Source organism: Ornithorhynchus anatinus, chromosome 7, assembly GCF_004115215.2.
Source record: "Ornithorhynchus anatinus isolate Pmale09 chromosome 7, mOrnAna1.pri.v4, whole genome shotgun sequence".
Classification (NCBI taxonomy): Eukaryota; Metazoa; Chordata; class Mammalia; order Monotremata; family Ornithorhynchidae; genus Ornithorhynchus; species Ornithorhynchus anatinus.
Genome location: NC_041734.1, coordinates 82,952,967 through 82,967,292, shown reverse-complemented (window position 1 = coordinate 82,967,292; position 14,326 = coordinate 82,952,967). Strand labels below are relative to the sequence as shown.

The 14,326-nt window shown below is 53.1% G+C and overlaps 1 protein-coding gene across 1 annotated transcript in view; it reads left to right on the top strand.

Annotated features, from left to right (window-relative positions):
* Nucleotides 1–965: 965 nt before the first annotated feature.
* The window catches only part of COL3A1 (collagen type III alpha 1 chain), a 63,452-nt gene continuing 50,091 nt past the window's right edge, over nucleotides 966–14,326 (top strand). The window contains exon 1 of the mRNA XM_029069102.2: nucleotides 966–1,180. Coding sequence (XP_028924935.1) covers nucleotides 1,096–1,180 — 85 coding nt within the window. The 5' untranslated portion in view covers nucleotides 966–1,095. The remainder of the gene's footprint in view (nucleotides 1,181–14,326) is intronic.

The following is a 14,326-nucleotide window of genomic DNA, read 5'->3' as shown; positions in this document are numbered from 1 at the left end:
AGCACAGTCACACCACACTGCGCAGCCTACCCAGCCCTGCACAACCACGTGGCATAGCCACACAACAATCCAATCACACAACACTGGCCAGCCATACAGCACAGACATGCCACACTGCATGGCCACATGGCACCATGTAGCCACAAGGCACAGCTACACAGTCCAGCGACGCCATACTGCACAACTTACACAGCACTGCAAAACCACGTGGCATGGCCACTCAAGGCTGCACAGTCACACAGCACTATACAAACACACAGCACTGCACAGCCACACCCCCCCACATAGCCATACCACCTGGGGCTGTCACATGGTAGAGCCCACCCACACTGTATGGCCACACAGCCTGGCACAACCATATGGCACAGTCACACGGCATTGCACAACTCTTGGCATGGCCAAACAACACTGCACAGCCACATGGAAAAGCCAAAAAGTGAAAAAAACCCCCACAACGCTGCACAGCCACACAGCAACTAATGGCCAAACAGTGTCTCCCAGCCACACGGCAAAGCCACACAGAACAGGCACACGGCACGGCCACACGGCATGGCCCAGTCTCAGAGTATTGCTCAGCCACACGGCATGGCTACACAACACAGATCGGCCACACAGCACAGTTAAAAAACACAACGCTGCCCAGCCACACGGCTCGGGCCAGCGACACCGCACCGTCACCCAGCAGTGGCCCGCCATACGGACCGGCCGGACCCAGCCCCGGGGTACACAAGCAGGGTCGGCTTCACCGTGGCTCCAGATGCGCGGGGGCCTCCAGAGGGCCGTGGGCCCCCGGCACCGCCACGGCCGGCCTGGCCTCCCTCCTTCTCCGGCCTCCCTCTCGGGCCCAGAGCAATATTCATCATGTCTTTGGCTGGGAAGGGGCCGGGTGAGCTCTCAAATTTCAGAAGGGAAAAGGGGCTGGCGAAAAGGGGAGCCAAAGTGGTTCCTATTTAAGGCGGGAGCTGAGGCGGCTGAGCGGCTGTCTCACACGGGGCCCGACGAGGAGGGGCGGGAACCGCGGTTGATGGTGCTACTTGGACGGGACTTGAACTCCCGTTGTTTTTGCACAGAGAGTCTCATGTCTAATATTTAGACATGATGAGCTTTGTGCAAGGAGTGACTCTGGTCATTCTTGCTCTGTTTCACCCCTCACTGATTCGGGCACAGCAGAACCAGCAGGGTGAGTTACCCTCCATTCGGAATATGAGATTTTAAAAAGTTCAACTGTGCATCCTCTGGGACTGTGGGGATGGCGGGGTCTCTGGAGTGCGGTGAGGGGTGGGGGATGGTGGGGGGCACCGGGGGTGGCAGGGGCTGGGGAGGGTAGGGGGGTGGAGCGAGTGGGAAGCGGGGGTGGGGAATCCGAGGGGAATGGTGTGGGGACAGGCGGAGGCAGAGGGACGGGGGAGGCTGAACCCTGGACTGACTCATGCTGATGAAGAGAGGCCGGTCTCCAAGCCTCGGTTGGACCATGTCCAGAGGATGCGTCTCCAGGTGTGGGGCTGAGTGGGTTCCACGTTGGAGGTGGACACCCCGGGGTCCCCGCTTGGCCTCTCCTCTGAGTGGACGGTCTTGGAAGGACCCAGAGAGGGACGGGTTGGCCTCTAACCTCAGAGCCAGCTCCCAACTCCCTGGGCCAGGCTGCAAAGGTCGGGGGCTCCCCGGACCTGAGCCAACGGTGGTTTGCCAGATGCTGGGCTCCGGGGCGGAAGCCCGGGAGGGTTTTGGCCCCTGGAGTGAGGGTCCATGAACACTCCCTCTCCAACGGAGCCGTCGGATTGGTTCCGAAGCAGAACCGGAAGCATCTGCCTTGTCGGTGTGGGGATGCGGGGCGCCGGGCGAGTTTGGGGGGACTCACGTGGGATGGGGCCGGAGGCATCATCGGAGTCTGGCAGCCCCCACACGGGCAGCCCCGATGTGTGACCCTCTGGAAGGAACCCCATCAGGTGGGTCCTCCGGGCCGGGCAGCATTTGTGTGAAGGGGGACAGAGAGACAGATTCCTTTCAGACATGCAGGCCTCCCTCGGACAGGTGCCGGATCCGCCTTCAGGCAAGATGGGTGAACTGATGCTGACAGGTTGAGTTTTCTAGTGAAGTGATGCACCCCGCCCCCCACCCGCCCAGGTAATTTCCTGGAAAGTCGAGCCCAGAAAACTCCTGGGTCCTGGTTTCCACCTGTGAAATGGGTCTTTTGAAAACTTTTCCTGCCCTCACCTGCCAAGCCAAATGTTACAAATCAAGGAGTGGATCCGTCGGGAAGGGGTGGGGCCGAGAGTTGGGAGAATGGAGGGTCTGGGGGCGGGACTCTAGCAGTTGCTACAGTGAGAGAAGCCAGGGAGAAGTCAGGGTGGGAGAACCCCAGGAAAACTTGATCCAGAAGACCACAAACCTGGTCTATGCTCTGGGCTACTGCCCATCTGTCTGTCCGTCTGCCTGCCGAGTGAAGGCCATGAGAAAACACTTTTCTAAATGCAAACCTGAAGCTCGCCCTGCTCTCCCAGCCAGGTGTTCCCAGGGGCATGAGAAAGGTGGGACCGGCCCATCATCCCTCACCCGGCACCACCCACCCCACTGAGTGCTCATCCACTTGACAAGCTTTCAACCCCCAGAGTGAACTAAATCTTTGCAGTCGGTCCCGAGCCGCTCTTCCCCTCTTCCCCAACCCTTCTCCTTCTCCCCACTCCCTCTTCCCCACCCCCATCACCTTCTCCCTCATCTCCTTCCCTCTAATGATATTAAGAGTAATAAATGTGGTTTTTTGAAGTGCTCATTATGTGCTAAGTACTGTGCCACACACCGAGGTAGATAGGACATGATCGGGTCAGACAGAGTCCCTGGCAACAAGGGGCTCACAATCTAAGTAGCAGCTTTCTCCATCCATTAGGGTCCCAAGAAGAGGTGTGGCTCCATGGATAGATCACAGACCTGGGTGTCAGAGGACCTGGATTCTAAACCCAGCTCCACCACTTGTCTGCTGTGTGGCATTGGTCGAGTCACTTAACTTCTCTGTGTCTCAGTTACCTCATCTGTAAAAAGGGGATTGAGACTGTTAGCCCATGTGGGACAGGGACCACATCCAACCTGAATAGCTTGAATCTACCTCAGCACTTAGTACAGTGCCTGGAACATAGAATGCACTTAACAAATATCATAAATAAAGTTCCTCCTCCTTCGGCCCTCCCACCCTTCCCCCACCCCTCTCAGCCATCGTCTACTTCCATGTGCCCCTAACGAGGGAGACCCTTCCCTTTGGTGGACCGGCCCCCAGCCCCCCCCCCCCACCGGCCCCCACTGGCCTCCACCGGCCTCCACCCACCCCACTCGGATGTGGAGGCCAAAGCTGTCAAGGAGCTGGGGAGATGGGGCCGGCCGGCGCTCTCCTGTCTTCCTGTTGGCCCTCTGTGGCTCAGTTCTGGCTCCCCAGCAGGGCGGAGGTCGAGTGGCAGGGGGCGGGTGCTACGGGCCCCTGATGCTCCTCTCCTCCTCCCATTTTCCCCTCCCACGCCCCTCCTTCCACCTCACCCGACAGGAGCCCCGGGGGCCCCTGGGGCAGCACAACCCAGTGGCCAAATTAGTGGGAGTCCCAGGATTACTGGTGCTGGGTGTCCCTGCCTCCCTCAATCCCGCTCCCCTGTAACTTTGAATCCAGCAGCCCTGCATCTCTGAGCCATTGCAACCCTGCACCCACAAATCCCACAGCCCTGCACCTCTATGTCCCTGCACTCCTAAGTCTTTGGACCCTAGAATTCCTGAATCTCACCCCCATGTACTTCTGCCCCCCCCCCATCCAGTATCCCTGCACCTTTGGATTCCTGAATCCTGCACTCCAGCACCCCCGCATCGCTACACCTGCACCCTGCACCACATCAGTCTTGTATCCCAGCAGCCTTTCAGCTTGCATCCTTGCACCTCTGTACCCCTGCATCCCAGCATCTCTGCACCTCTATCCCCCCACACTCCTCACTCTATCCTCTGAACAATGTGCACCTTTGCCCTCTGCATTTCTACCTCCTGGTACCCCTACAACCTCACACCTCTGACTTTTGCGTTCCTGCCCTTTCGTACCCCTACATCTCCCACATCTATACTCGGAATACTGTTCCCCTCTGAACTTCATCACCCCTGCTTCCTGGCCCCCTTAAAGGCCCAGCCTCCCCTCACACCCCGCCCGCCACCCCCAGCACATTTGCATCAACTCATTACTCTCAAATTGCTCAAGAAACTCCTGGGAGAGCAATCCCATCCTCTTCCCCCTCCACATATGGGGCATATCTAGAGAACCGAAGTCCTCCTCAAACTCCTCCATGGGGGTTCTCCCTGTTTGGGAAAAATATCCTGAGTCCCAAGCACTCCATTCCCTTGGGAGGCAAGGTCTGGGATAAATTTCCTGCCATTCCAACCCAGCCAAGCCTGAGAGGCAATGCCACGCCCCCAAGAGGATGGAGACTGGCCCCCGCCCCCGCCTCCACCCCGAGCCAGAACCACCATATGGAATGGATTATAGCGGACCGCTTGGTAAACCAACAGACCAAGGGAGCCGAATGTTTGAATTGCAACTGCTACATGTTATGTTGCCACTAAAAAGAAGGGTCTCCTGCCATCATTCGGGAATGTGACACCGACAGTGGCACATAGGGCCAGATCCATTCCCCGGGGATTTCTGCCAAGCCATTGGCTCGGGGCTCTTCTGCCATTTTGGCTAGTAACTCTAATACAGTTCTAGCCCCGTGGTTCCTGCATGACCCAGAGGGCAGACTCTCCCATTCTCCTTCCATCTACCCAGGCTGGGGCAGCTGGGTAGTCTCCTTCCTGTGCACAGAAGGGGAAGGTACCGAGGGAAAACAAGGTCCATGGTGCCGTTTCGTGGCTTAAAGGCTCTGTCCCAAAAGGCTTTGGAGACTGCTGGGTTAGTCCATGAGCAGAAATGGATGGATTCGAAGCAGTAACAGTGGGAGTAGTAATAATTTCAGTTGAGCAATAGTACTTATTGAACACCTACAATGTGAGGGAGAGCATTATACTAAGGACTTGGGAGCTTGAAATAGAGAAAGTGGGAACAGCCTGGCCTAGTGGAAATAACACAGGTCTGGGAATTAGAGGACCAGGGTTCTAATCTCGGCTCCACTACTTTTCTGTTCTGTGACTTTGGGCAAGTCATTTAGCTTCTCTGTGCCTCAGTTTTCTCATCTAAAAAATGGGGATTAAATACCTGCTCTCCTTCCTACTTAGACTGTGAGCCCCATATGGGCTAGAAACTGTGTTTAACCTGATTATCTTGTATCTGTCACAGTGCTTAGTAAAGTGATTGGCACCTAGTAAGCACTTAATTTTTTTAATCATTATTATTATTATTGTTTAGACACAATCCCTGCCCTCAAGAAGAATAGAGTCAGCTGTGTGCAGAGCACTGTATTAAAAACTTGGAAGACTCAAAGAGAGTTAATAGACACTGATCTCTGCTCTCAAGGAGCTCTCAATCTAGAAGGGGACACAGAGACTAAAATCGATGGCAGGTAGGAGGAAACAGAGGAAAATAAAAATCTGTGCATAAGTGCTACAAGGGTCGTGAGCATTCAAGTATTTAGGTGGCACAGAAGTGCTGAAGGGCATTTGGGACCATGAGGCAGGAAGGTGAGCAATTCATTGGGGAAGGCCTCCTAGAGGAGGTGTGCTCTCAAAAAATCTCTGAAGATTGAGAGAGCCATGTTCTGCTGGATATGAAGTATTTTTGAGCACCTAGTGAGTGCAAGTAGCCAGCTATTGACTGGGGTAGCTATCATCTTCCATTAAAGGACCACGATTAGGGGAAAGGAAAATTTGAAATCACTGACACTTTATGTGGGATTTTCTTTCCCTGTGGCAACTTTGAGGAGATACAGAGGCAGGTACGATGGAGAGCTTCCTGCCTGTGTGACTGGGCTGTGTCTCCTACAGGGAAGGACCCTTGCCTTCTCCATCTGAGGAAATGACTCCTACCCTCTAGCGGGTGGATGGGCGGATGATGGATGGATGGATGGATGGATGGATGGATGGATGGATGGATGGATGGATGGATTGATGGATGACTGACTGTTAGAGAGCAATAATGAGACCTCCACCTTCCCCTGCAGCTGTAACACTCGGCAGTTTTCTAAGGAGGCAAAATTCAGGAGTTTTCATGTTCAATTATTGCATCATGAGTTCTGCCCGGATCTCGTGGTGTAGGGAAGCCACGGGGAAGATTTAAGGAAGGCATGGGAAAGGCATGGGGAAGTCATAAGGAAGGCATGGGGAAGATGTGTGGAGGACAAGTCGTGTGGCTTAGTCCCGAAAACTCATTGTGGGCAGGGAATGTGTCTGTGATGTGGTTATATCGTACTCTCTCAAGTGCTTAGTGCAGTGTTCTGCACACAGTAAGCACTCAATTAATATGATTGGTTGGTTGACTAATTGGAAAAAACACAGGCCTGGGAGTCAGAGGTCCTGGGTTCTGATCCTAGACCTGCCACTTGCCTGTTGTGTGACGATGGGCAAGTCACTTCTCCGTGCCTCAGTTCCTTCATCTGGAAAATGGGGATCAAATACCTGCTCTCCCAGCCCCTAAGATTTTGAACCCCATGTGGGACTGTAACTGTGTCTGACCTGATAATCATGTATCCACCCCAGTGCTTAGTACAGCATTTGGCATTTAGTAAGACTTAACAAATACCACTATTAATTATTATTATTAATAATAATATGTGTGGAAGGCGGGGGGCACGAAGGTGACAGAGCACTGTACTAGTCACTTGGAAGAGTATGATAGTTAGTAGATGGTACCTGCCTTGAAGGTGCTTCCGGTCCACTATGTGCAGAGCACTGTACTGAACACTTGGGAGAGGACAATAGAGTTAGTAGACCTGCTCCCTGCCCACAAGGAACTTCTAGTCTAGCAAAGGACAGTGACCCCGAGTCCTCCCTTCAAAGTGCTGGAGAGAGATTTCCGCTTTCCTTGATGCAAATCTCAGGGCCCTTTTCCTCCTTGTTCCTTCTTCATCTTTGTCATTCTCCTCCTTGTCGTCACCATTGTCATCTCTATCATTAGCATTAGCAATGATTGACTGATTAATTAGCATCTCCCTGCCCACATTTCCTTAGCTCCTCTTCTGCCCGGGGCACGTGCCCAGGGACTTCTCATTGGGAAGTCTTGGCCGTCCAGCCCGGCGGACCACCACACCAAGAGGAACGTGTGATTGAAACCAGATGTGAGAGTGCAGAGAGAAGCCTGGAGGTGAGGGGGTGGGCTGGCCAGGGTCGGCTCTTCCAGAACCTGGGATCTCCCTGGGTGCTTTGGCTGGAATGCTGTGGCAGAAATAGGGAGTGTTCTTTCCTTCCTGGGAAGGTGGAGGTGGGTGGTCAAGGTGAGTCCCGAAGAGACAGTTTCCTTCAGGTGGGTTCGGTGGGTACGTGGTCCCTGTCCTCTCTCCTGAGGACTTGAGGCTAGGGCCCAGGGCAGTGTGCCCGCTCAGCCCCCGCACCACCGAGAGGACACAGATCTCTGGGCCGAGGACAGCCGCCCCATGTACGGATTGGCTCCGGACTGGCCCGCTGAGACCTGCCCCTGATGGTAGCACCAAGTCACACAGGGGACCCGGCCCCCTGTTCCTAGGTGTGGCACGGTCCCTCCTGGGCCCTGCCGGGCTTGTTGGGGGGAGCGGACCCCTCCACCAACAGGCTCCGGAATGAGTCCCTCCCGGGAGAGACCTCACAAGCGGAGTCCCCAGCATCCTCCTGTGGGGAGTGGGGACCCAGTGGCCACCCCACCAGCCTGGCCCCCGACCCTGGCAGGGATTCCCACCCCAGGGTAGAGGCTGGCCTGTCAGAGATCCCTGCAGCCGTCTCTGGGGACGTGCAGCTCAGCTCAGCCTGTTGGAATAGCTGTCTACGGCCCCTCTGTTTTCCTGCTTTCTGTGTGACCTAAATCCAAAAAAGCTCACACACAGGATCCCATCCCCCCAAGAGAAAGTACCAGGGTGATGGCAGAAGATGCCACTTAATGGGCCTGGCAACTAAAATAGTCCAAGTGGGAATGGTGAACTGTAGAGACCCTGCACCAGCCCAGCTCAGAGAGGGCTAACGGCAGGAACAGTCGCTCGGCCATTAGAGTTTTTAAGACTGTGATGCCGCTGGATCTGAACCCAGCTAGCTGGGGGATTTCAGTTGCTAGAAACTTCTCCAGCCAAGTCCAAGTCAGAGAAACAGCTGAGGAATCATCCGCTGGCTATGTTTCTCCTTACCCCGGGCCCACCATCTCCCCGTCTCCATCCTCCGACCAGTACAACTCACCTTACGGGGTTAACCGAAGGAACGGAGAGTCTGCTGGGCAGGCCATGTCAGGGGTTGGAAACAGTGCCTGTTTCGTGTCAAGATGACAATGGAAAACATGATCTTACCTCTCACACAGAGCTCATTTGTTAATTCAAGTTTGGGGAGTTGCTGCCCCCTGGGACTTGTCTGTGTTTAGTGAAAGTGGAGAAGTGGATTCCTTTCAGATTACCTAATAGACCCTTTCCATTTTCCGCCGTTTCTGTCCAGAGCTGTATTTTACAGCTTCAACTTAATGCAAAGGAAGAATAGACCTGAGCCAATAAAATCTGCTTTTTCAACTTGATGGGGAGCAAAGTGAGGAAATGCAATGCTGTGGACAAAATTGGCTGACCTGCAGCTGTGACTTTTAAGTCATGAGAAATGATCTCCAGTTGAAAGGAGAAGCTGGCTTGGAAAGCCAGGTCTGGGGAGGTTTTATGTGAGGCACTTTGCCACTAGGGAAGAGAAGTGGAGAATCGGTGAATTACCCAGATCATTCAGCAGAGCTTCTCCCTGAAATACTCAGAAATCTGAAGAAAGCAGCTGACTTTGGTTTGCTTGGTCTGGATAATGACTTCAACCTTCCACATCACTTGGCAAGATCTGAGCGGACTCTCTTTTCATTAGATGCAGTTCATTTTGCCCTTTACAACCAGTTGCAGGGCAGCTGTTTGGGGGCAGAAATGGGAGAGGCTACAGCCAACGTGATTTCTTCAGAGTCTTGGGACCGTCAGAGGAACCATATCTCTTGAAGGCAGTGTGAGCAGAGTTGAAAAGTATTTTGGAGGAGGACACTGGGAGACAGGAACGTATTTGCATTGATGCCCAATTCTCGTCTGCCATGGGCAATGTCCTTCTCAGAGGCCCGCAGAAAGAATGGGCATGGGCTGTTTCATACCGAAGGTGGGGAAGACTGATCTGCAGAGAGTTTTGATGGGACAGCCCCCAAGTGGGAAGAGAACATACAGGACCACAGGGGGCTGCTGCCCACAGAAAACCCAGCCGAGTTGTTTGCTCAGGACAGGACTCTCCCGGTGGCCCAGTAATGGTCCAGCTGGCTAGAGAGTCTCAATTACATCCCTCCCTTCCCCGAAGACAGGAAGGACAGATCCGCCGCTCACAGTCCTGCTGCAGATTTTCTGGGCTCCAGATCTGGTAATGGAGACCCCAGCCCACTCTCCTCACCCTGGTGAGCAGAGCGAAGAGGCAGTATGTGGAAATAATAATAATTATGGTAATAATAATAATAATAATGTTGGTATTTGTTTAGCGCTTACTATGTGCAGAGCACTGTTCTAAGCGCTGGGGTAGATACAGGATAATCAGGTTGTCCCACATGAGGCTCACAGTTAATCCCCATTTTACAGATGAGGTAACTGAGGCACAGAGAAATTAAGTGACTTGCCCACAGTCACACAGCTGACAAGTGGCAGAGGCAGGAGTCGAACCCATGACCTCTGACTCCCAAGCCCAGGCTCTTTCCACTGAGCCACGTTAATTGCTTACTATGAGCCAAGCCTGTTCTAGACGCTGGGGTAGATATAAAATAATCAGGTCAGAGACGGTCCCTGTCCCACATAGAGCTCACAGTCTTCATGGAAGCAGCTTGGCTCAGTGGAAAGAACACGGGCTTGGGAGTCAGAGGTCATGGGTTCGAATCCCAGCTCTGCAACTTGTCAGCTGTGTGATTGTGGGCAAGTCACTTAACTTCTCTGTGCCTCAGTTACCTCATCTGTAAAATGGGGATTTAGACTGTGAGCCTCACGTGGGACAATGTGATTACCCTGTATCTACCCCAGTGCTTAGAACAGTGCTCTGCACATAGTAAGTGCTTAACAAATACCAACATTACATTGCTATTCATCCCCATTTTACAGTTGAGGTAACCAAGGCACAGAAAAGTGAAGTGACCTGCCGAAGGTCACACAACAGGCAAGTGGTGGAGCTGGGATTTGAACCCAGGCCCTCTGACTCTCAGGCCCGTGCTCTTTCCACTAGGCCATAAGGCTCCTAATAGGTGCTGGATGCCCGCTTCCACTGCCCTGCCCCAACCCATGGTCACTGAAGGTCCTGGCCCCAAGGAGGAAGCCAGAGCCAAAGAGAAATGGAAGCCCTGAATGGCTAGTGCTGGAGAGAGATCCTGCAGTTCACTAGTAAGAGGACATTCCACATTTGAAGGAAGCCACAACCAACTCTAAATAACACTCGCTGTCAGAGTAGCTGAACTGTTCTAGTCTCTCCAAACTTTTGGAACCCATCGTGAGAGAATGGAAATAGATTCTATGGATGGGAATTAATCCTGGCCAAAGGCTTCTGAAAGTGTCCTGCAAATCTTTCTTCCTCTGAGGTAACCTCCCTCAGAGGTTACCTGTGGGACCAGAGCAGTGGGCAGCCACCTTGTCTCGGCCAGGCCAAATGCTAGCTTGACTATACCACTTCGTGCAGTCTCACTGTCCTGCCCAAAATAGGAAGCCACGGCCCCAGCACCGCCAACTCCTCAGGATGCATTGCATCTGGGGAATTGAGAAGCTCTGCCCCGCCCACCCCCGCAAAAGTCCCCAAAATGTCCACCCCACTCAAGGTGAACTCTCCCCTGCAGGCAACCCAGAAGGCCACTTCCACTTTTCCATCGTCCATGGTCAGGAAAGGGAATCCATGTTCATGTTTGGAGTATATCCTAAAACTTCAGAATGAAAATGTTTCCTGTCAGATGGGTGCAGCCAAAGTCACTGCAGAAGGAAAAGGGAGTAAAGAAAAATTTCCTCCAACAATCATTTAAATGATGATATTGATTGAGTGGTTACTGTGGGCAGGACACTATATTGAGCACTTGGGAAGAGTACAACAGAGTTGGTAGATACGATTCCTGCCCTCAAGGTGGTTTGCAAGTGATTTTCCCTTTCCTCTCCTTCCAAACTGCTACCATGCTGATCCAAACACTTACCATATCCTGCCTTGACTCCTGCATAAGCCTCCTCGCCAACCTCCCCACCTCCTACCTCTTGGCTCTCCAGTCCTTATTTCACTCTGCAACCCAGATCATTTTTCTAAACACCATTCAATCAACATCTCCCCACTCCAGTACTCTGCACACAGTAAGCGCTCGATAAATACAATTGAATGAATGAATGATTAATCTCTCAATCACTTGTATTTATTGAGAGCTTGCTGTGTGCAGAGTAGTGTACTAAGCGTTTGATAACCTTTGATGGTTTCCCATCTACCGCCTTATTAAAAAAACTACTCAACATCGACTTCAACCCAGCTTGCACACTTCTCCACTTGTCTGCTGTGTGACCCTGGGCATGTCACTTCATTTCTTTGTGCCTTAGGCCCCTCATCTGTAAAATGGGAATTAAGACTGTGAGACCCCCCGTGAGGGACGAGGACTGTGTCCAACCCAATAACCTTGTATCTATTCCAGCGCGTACAACAGTTTTTGGCACATAGTAAGTGATTAACAAATACAATTATCATTGTCACTTCTCTAACGACAACCTATTCTTTTTTCCTCAATCTCATCTAGCTCACCACTGACCCCTTGCCCACATCCTGCCTGTGGCCTGGAGCTCCCTCCCCCTTAATATCTGGCAGAGCTACAGTCTCCCCACCTTTAAATCCTACCTAAAACCACATTTCCTCCCGGAGTCCTTCCCGGACTACTCCTTCATTTCCCCTACTGGTTATCCCATCTATGTGGGCTCTGCCCTTGGATCTGTCCTCTTAAAGCATTTGATATTCACCCCACATCGTCAAAGGGTTTGAAGGTGCAGGAGCGAGCAGTTTCGGTCAGGGTGTTGGCGTAACAATTCTGGTTTCGTCAGGAACTGTTTCATGATCTATAGCCAGCTGGCTCCCCCAGAACCCCACCTTCTCAGAATCCTTCCTGGCTGCTTCCCCTAATCTTGCCCCCCACCTCCAACCTCTCCCAACTCCTCACCAGCCGCCGACCTTCACACTGCCCCCTCTCCTCACCTCCCACCCCAACATTGTCCCATTTCTCCAGTTCCTCCTCTGCCGGCACACTCTCCCGTTCCTGCCCCAGCCCTCCCCCCACCGCCTACATTGCAGGCGGCTGGCAGGCGGGGAGATTCTGAGGGCAGAGAGGGAGGGGCTGACCTGGCTGACCTCGCAAGGACTTTCTCTCTATTGTTCCACGAGCATCCAGTGCACGAGGAATTTCACAGTAGTGAGAATGGGCCAAGTGTAGGGCCAGACTCCAGCCCCAGTGGTTCCCCCATCTATGAGGCGGAGAGGACAGGGGGCCTCTATCTGAGTTGGAATGGAGACCTTAAAAGGCAGAGGGCTTCTCGGATCAGCTCAGCGGGTGGGGTGTGTGAAAGCATTCCAAAGAAGGAGGGGGTAGGGACATATTCACTGAGGTCGCCTCAGGGGGAATTTCGACTGGTCTCTAATAGGCAGAAAACTGGAGTCTGTGAACCCTCTCTGGGAGGGAAGCACCCACAGTCCCACTACCAGGAGCAATCCACTAGGTAAGGTCGATGAAAACTCTGGGCCAGGAGAACCCTGAAATGTGTTTCTATTAGGTGCAGAGTACTGTATGTTGGGCCAAATGGGGGTTGAGCACTGTACTGAGAACCTACTGTGTGCAGACCACTGAACTGGGCATCTGTTGTGTGCAGAGCACTGTAATGGGTGCCTAATGTGGGCAGAGCACTGGGTTGAGCACTTGGGGGAGAATGATACAGGCAAAGAGCTTTCCATTTCCAGATCACATGGCCAATCCACACATTGCCCACTAATAGTCATTCTTTTGTTGGCTTTCAAAATCATCTCAATTTCATTTGTGTGACTGGATAGCCAACACTGGAAACAAACACTGCAAGCCAATATTAGTGGTCAGCATTGGGGGCCAACTTTGGGGGCCAATATTGGAAGCCAGCATTAGTGGCCAAAATCAGAGGCTTATATTAGAGGCCAGCATTGAAGGCTAACAGTGGGGCCCAACATTGGTGGCCAAGGCCAGAGTGGCAGTGCAGGGTGATAATAATAATGATGGTATTTGTTAAGCGCTTACTATGTGCCAAGCACTGTTCTAAGCACTGGGTGGGGTAGAAACAGGGTAATCAGGTTGTCCCACGTGGGGCTCACAGTTTTAATCCTCATTTTACAGATGAGGTAACTGAGGCACAGAGAAGTTAAGTGACTTGCCCAAAGTCACACAGCTGTTAAATGGCGGAGCCAGGATTAGAACCCAGACCTCTGACTCCCAAGCCTGTGCTCTTTCCACTAAGCCATGCTGCTTCCCTAGGGTGATGTGGGAACAGCCTTCGTTTCAGCCTGCGGTGTCTCTCAAGTGCTGGTTCAGGGTTATTTTCCAGTTCATTGAGCTAGAGAAGGCTTCTCTGGGGTTGGGGCCCAGCCCTTCGCTCATCCGGTGCCTCCCCTGGTGCCTGCCCAAAGTGGAGGAGCAGGTGTGACCCTGGCCAACCCTGAGCACTTTGATGGGGAAAGCTAGTGGACTGAGGCTGGGGACTCAGGTTTGGTCTCTTCCACCCACTGTCCAGGCCTGTGGTGACAGGCCCTCGGGGAGGGGGGGGCCTCTTCGCTTCCTGCACAAAGCCTCAACCGGAAGGTACAAAGCCGCATCCGGAAGGCATTGAGATTGGTGCGGTCTGGATTCCTCTTGTGGAGCCGCTGAGCCAGTGACCCATCTGCCCGGTGGCTGACCCTGTCTGGAGACAAGACCATTGGCCAGGCCCCCAACAGTTGGAAAATCCCTGGCCCCCTGACCCCTAGACCTCTGTTCCCCAGACCCCCAGCCCAAGCTGGGAAGCCTGGGAAATCATTTCTCCCCACCAGGGACAGGAAGGACCCTAGGGAGCTCAGACGGCGTCTGCTCCAACGCCAACATTTACAGCTGTTTCCCAGCGGGGGAGAGGGAGGGAACCAGAATAGCCTCTCAAATGAACAGATTCTTTCTCGCCTGCTCAGTTCATCATTTGTGACTCCCTTCTATTGAGTGCAGAGCAGAGCACTG